Consider the following 6,058-nt stretch of genomic DNA (forward strand, 5'->3'; position numbering starts at 1 on the left):
CTACACTGGTCCTCTTTGCAAGTGTACCTTTTCTGCCCCTTGCTAAGACCAGAACTTGTGCATTTTAAAAGCTTCTCTGAAGTTCCCCCTTGATTTCAGTCAGGGCTGTGCTCCACCCTGTGACAATCTCTGGTCTCGGCTGCAGCCAAGTCAGAGCAGCACAGTGGGGTCTGTGGGCTTCAAATAGTCCACTTCAAATAGTAAAACCCCATAACTCCAAATATCATGCTAGTAAATGTTCATTGCTTTGCCCATCTCACGTGACTTAAGAAAGAGTTAAGGGTCCAGTGGATATTTATAGAATCATAGAGTAATAGAATCATAGAATGGTTTGGGTTGGAAGGGACCTTAAAGCTCATCTAGTTCCAACCCACCTGACGTGGGCAGAGACACCTTCCACTAGACCAGGTTGCTCAAAGCCCTGTCCAACCTGGCCTTGAACACTGCCAGGGATGAGGCAGCCACAGCTTCTGTTGGGTGTAAAAATAGAAAATATTTGCATTCTCCTCAGGTGTCTATAAAAACATAGGATTACATGCAAGTAGTTGTACTATGCTTTTAACATTTTAAGTCTAATGCACAGTAGTCCACAACCAAGAAATTCTAGAGATATCCTAGGTGTCTGTCATTGAGTTACTTGCGTTCTGAAGTTGTCTAAATGACTTTTATTAAGGAGGCTGATAGATACTTTTGAAATTGCATTAATGTGGCGAAGTAGCATAAAATGAATGTCAGCAGACCATGCAGACAAAGGTAGATCCTGTTCCAGTCCTGACAGGCTCCTGGGGATGTTTGTCCCTCTGCCTTTGCAGCAGGTTCGTGGTTATTCCACCAACACAAGGGTTCACCTGCAGTCTTTTTTATCTTGCCACAGACTTCTCTGAAAAAATTATAAAGTAGACTCCAGCTTTGGTAGAGCTGGACATTCACCAGAGCAAGACATTCGCTGTCTGATACATAAACTGGAGCCATGCTCTTTTCGCAGTTACAGTCAGTGGGACCAAGCCCACATACATACCTGTGAAGGTAACAGCGGATGAATGTACTTACTTGGTACAGCACTTGCCAAGGTGCTGACGGCTATGACAAGAATGACAGAGAGCACACAGGCCACTTTGAGATCCATTGCTCTTGGAAGACGGGTGGAGGAGAAGTGCTGCTTTCCCTAAGAGCACCTCATTTTATACACTCCTTGTGTTTACCTATAGAGGTCTGATAACATTGTTCCATCCAGTGCTTCACCCAGAGGCTGGCTTTTCTTTTGCTTAATTAGGAAATGTTGCCATGCATCTTTTGATATCCCTGAGATGAATTTCGGGGCTTCCATGAGCTGTTGATCTATTACGTACCTATAGATACATATTTATTACGTGATCCCATAATCTATTAAATGGATGCTATTGGGTGCCTTTGGCAGCCCTAGATGATTTCATTGCCATTATAGTGTTTCAGACCCGTGGGCAGCTTTAAATGGTTGCTACTACTGAAAAATCCATACATTTATTTCCTATCCAAGTGTCTCTATTCTGCCCCATTTTTTTCCTGGCTTTAAGATTTTGGTTATGCTTATTCTGAAACAGGTAAAGCAGGAGAGCTGGAGGTGTGACACTTCCAAACTCCAGGACACCACAGGGCAAACTGTGAACCTGAAGAAATACATGAACACAGAAAGTGGAAGGCGTGACTGTGAAATACTGAGCCCGGCTGAGGCTATTGTTTGTTTCCACAGATGAGGCAATTTACACCAGTTTGGAATAGGAAAACTTTTAGCTACTTCCCAATGCTTGAACACAAGCAGTGCAGTTCCAATGAAGGGGAGATGAGCAGTGGGATGGTGGGACCACCTCCACACTCTCTCCAGAGGAGGTATCTGCAAAGTGGGTAGGGACAGCTGCAGCCCCCATGGTGCTTTGCAGCGTCCCTTTTCCCATGGGAAAACCACCAGGGAAATTTTCCTGTTTATCACCAAAAAAGGGATTAAATAAATTTCTTTAAATCCTTGACAGAGTGTGTCTTCATGTCTTTGAGTGTTATATACAAATTTTGTTTGTGCCTCTTTCCTTGACAAAGTTCAAAGTGAGAACTTTTAACTTCCATAGTTGTGTTTTTTAAGGTAATTCATTTGTTGAAAAGTATTTTGAACCCTGTGAGAGGATTCAGGGATTTTGGTCTGAAGGGAGAACATAATAGATCTCATTTTCCTGCTGTTTATCTTATTTAATACTTTATGGACTTTATTTATGTCCATCCCTATTCAATATATTGATGGCACTTCTTGTTGAAAGCCATGATTTGTAAACAAGTCATTTTGTGTATCCTTCATTTCACACATTCCAAGCTGCAGGCAGAGGAAGGACTGTGTCCCAGCACTCAGCAGTTCATGTCATGGCTTTTACCTCCATCACTGAGAGAAAACGTCAAACTTACAACTTAAAAGCCCAGTTTTCTCTTTATGCGCAACATTGACAGTGCTCCTAAACGCTCATCATGACATCTGATCCAGCAAAGTCATTACTAATTTTTCCATCAGCTTTCTTCTCATGGTGCAGGGGGTGAGATTGGCTGAAACACTGCCCATGCATGAGAGGAAAGCAGTCAACTGGAGGTGTCCTTGCCCATGGCAGGGAGGTTGGAACTAGACGATCTTAAGGTCTTTTCCAACCCAAACCATTCTATGATCCCAAGGAGGGGACCGCACTGTTTTCAGACCTACATGGAGTTCTCAATAGATTATCAGCCCATCATATGAGTCAGGTGGAATTACCGATAACATTCATCTCTCCTGCTTCTTACTGGACATTAATTAAGTCTTATCTGTCAGCTGTCACCTCTTGGGCCTGATCCCAACTGTGTGCACAAAGGCAAATCTACCACTGAGTTTTTGCTGCGGAAAGAGCATTTGGTTGTTATCTTAAAGCAAATACACCGACAGAAACAGGCTTCTTGCTTTCTGCCAGAGGATTACTTTCAGATTTTTAATATGTTTATATAGCAAAACCTTGAAAAGTATCTGGGGTTTCCCTGTAGATGTGTTTCCTTCCCTGAGGCCGGCACCTACTTAGATCTTTTGGTAACTCAGCATAGGGCGCCCACAGGGCAAGTGCCCATAGGCAGAAAGGACTTGGAGTGCTCCTTCCTCTTCTTCAGTCTCCATGTCCTCTTTCACCACCCTCCTCCAGTCCCACGGGGCTTTTAGCTGAACTATGCTGCTCTCATTTCTTTTCCAGCAAGGAAATGGAGAAATCACCGGGGCTGGTATGGACCGTCTTGCTGCCGGTCTGTAACAGGCTGCAACGTTTTTTGTCTGATTGACAGTGGAGAACTTTTAAGGGATTTGGGTATTATTTTTCTTTTTCTTTTAACTTAAAAACGAAGAACCAGCAACCAACAGTACAACTTAGTTTTACATCCTAAAGGGAGTTCTTTGTCCTAAAGGGAATTTCCTTGTTTGGTAACTGATAGTATAAGTGCTGACCTGAGAAATCTGTCACTGGGACAACACCACTGCATGTGAGCCCACAAAATAAATCCCAAGTTTTGAGTGTTCCCTAAATTAAATCATCATAAAAGAGAAAAAAAACAGAGACAAAGGAAGGAGGAATCTTCAGCAATTTTGCTCCTTCCAGCTGTGTGAGGGGTGCTCAGTAGCAGGAGAGACTTGGGAGCAGGGATAGTCTGACACCACCACTTAGGTCAACCTCACCACATGCCGCTCGTTGCCTGTGACACTGGTTTTAGTGTTTCCAGAAACCATAACAATGAGCAGTACTCTCCTCCGTTATCATTCATTATTGAGGTTTACTGTTTGCCTAGCTTCATGACAGCCACTGGTGCCCTGCTATATCTCCTTTTCTCCATCCCTTTTGGAGGTACATGGGGGTTGGTGTCAGGAACAGGCAGCGCAGGTGCCTGCTCTCCCCCACAGTACGACCTGTAGCACCACAATGTTTAAAGGATGTATTTTTCAGGGTGTATTTCCCATGGGATCTGTGGGACCATGTTGTGGGGCTGCTCTACTATGACAAGTTATATGAATGGTATGTGTATGGCACCAACACAAACCATCTATGTGTGTATGTAGGTACACAGGGTACCCACACAGCAGGCAGATGCTGCGTCTGTGGGCAGGGTCTGGGCTCCTGACAGAGACATTCATCTCGGTGTGCATTTCTGGACAAGATGTCATGGCTGGAATTAGGGACATGGATCTCTTCCAGCTATTGTCCTGTGGAGCCTTGTGTTTTCAATAGGCACATTCCCATGTGCTGCTTATCCTTGCAAGGCATGGCACAGAGATGAGCTTCCTGTTAAAACCTAGGGAAAATTAAATAAAGATAAATAAAGTAAAGCAGGAAAAGATGCATTTTGTTTCTTTTCTATACTCCATCAGTTTTGCAGTGACTCAGAGAGAGGAAGAGACTTGAACCAGGTACAAGAAATTCAGAAGATCTGGTTCAAAATGTGGCCATTGGAAGGTCTCTTTATGATAGTGATTGTGATACATTTCAGTTTGTCATGCCCCGAGGAATATAAAAGACCAAATCCTGATCTATTACCTTCTAAAAAGGGAAGCATATAAACAAGGACACTTGTTAAATGTAACTTAAAGGAAGAGTAAAATGGGTGAAATGTTCACAAACAGCAGAGTGCTATTTAAAGACACAATAAGAACGATTCAGTGTAAATACTTACCATCAAACAAAGAATAGGAGAAGAATGTCCTCAGACACACATACAGACCCAGAAAAATTAGGTGGCAGAGAAAAGGAAGCTACTAGAAGAAGAAAGACTTTTTTCTAAAGCCAAATAAAAGAAAAAGAAAAGTAAAAAAACCTGACTGCAGCTAAGTAATATCATAAAGAGGTAAACAACTTCTCTTAAGATAAGAGACAAAGGTTAGCAATCACAAGGGAGAGGAGAGGATTTCTGTTGTTCAACATATTCATAAATGATCAAGAAAGGTTGGTGAATAATAAAGTGATTAATATGCTGATGATTCAGAATTATTTTTCATATTTTCAAAAGTGCAGGTGACTGAACATTTGGAGAAATGTCTTTAAAGACTGACTGGGTGATAAAAGGCAAATGAAAGGTAGAGTGGGTAAGTGCCAAGTAAAGTGCATGGAGAAAGAGTAACCTAATTTTACAAATACTAAGATGGGCTGCAAATTAGCTATTGTCACTCACGTAGCTTTGCATCTCTGTGGATATGCCAACTGAATATTCAAAGTGTCAAAAAGGCAACTTGAGTTTTAGTAGTTATTAGGAAAGGCACTCAGTACAAAGCAGCAAACATAATTTTGATACTGCAGCAATCCCTGTTACTCCCATGCCTATATCACTCTGTGGTGTTCCAGTCACCCCAAATTAAAAAGGAGAAAGCATACTTAGAAGGGATGCTGAGAAAAGCCCTATGGCTCACAGAAGCAATAAGCTATGAAAAAAGATGCTGTAGAGTGTAAAGATCTTAAAGACCGAGTTGTCCCAGGACAGATGAGGAAGTTTTCTCCTGGACAAATAAGGGGTAAAAAGCAGAAAGTTATATGGGGATGTTTGCAGTTTTAAAAACTCATAAATGACCTGGAAGAGGAGATGAGAGGGTGAAATTTGTTAGCAATACAATATTTTTGTGGTAGTAAAGATATGAGCCAATTGCTCAGATGGACTGTGCAAATTTGAATGACTGCAGAATAAGATGGTAGGTGGTGCTTAATGTCCTTAAATATGAAGTGATACACACCTGGGAAAGGAGCAATCCCACCTTTTCAAATAAAATTGTAGGCTCTGAGCTGAGTATGATCACTCAGGTATGTGTGAGTGCAATGTAAGTATGACATGAGCATATGGAGGATAACAGACAGTTTTATGAAAACACAAGCTCAGTGCTTAGCAATCATGAGAAAAACAAGTGGCAGGTTAAAAATTACTAGGAAGGGACAGAGAATCACACAGATTCACACTGTTATACCATCTTATAAACTCACAATACAGCCACTTTTTCTTGCAGTGTTCTCAATCTCCAGCCTGTAAAATGTCTCATGATGGAAATGGCAGTGTG

The 6,058-nt window shown here is 41.9% G+C and overlaps 1 protein-coding gene across 1 annotated transcript in view; it reads right to left on the bottom strand.

The window, feature by feature from the left end:
• Positions 1-1,126, bottom strand: part of LOC104413776 (trefoil factor 1-like) — a 3,104-nt gene extending 1,978 nt beyond the window's left edge. The window contains exon 1 of the mRNA XM_010024864.1: positions 1,051-1,126. Coding sequence (XP_010023166.1) covers positions 1,051-1,126 — 76 coding nt within the window. The remainder of the gene's footprint in view (positions 1-1,050) is intronic.
• Positions 1,127-6,058: the final 4,932 nt, after the last annotated feature.

The sequence above is a fragment of the Nestor notabilis genome, unplaced genomic scaffold (assembly GCF_000696875.1).
Source record: "Nestor notabilis isolate BGI_N333 unplaced genomic scaffold, ASM69687v1 scaffold11592, whole genome shotgun sequence".
NCBI classification, from domain to species: domain Eukaryota; kingdom Metazoa; phylum Chordata; class Aves; order Psittaciformes; family Psittacidae; genus Nestor; species Nestor notabilis.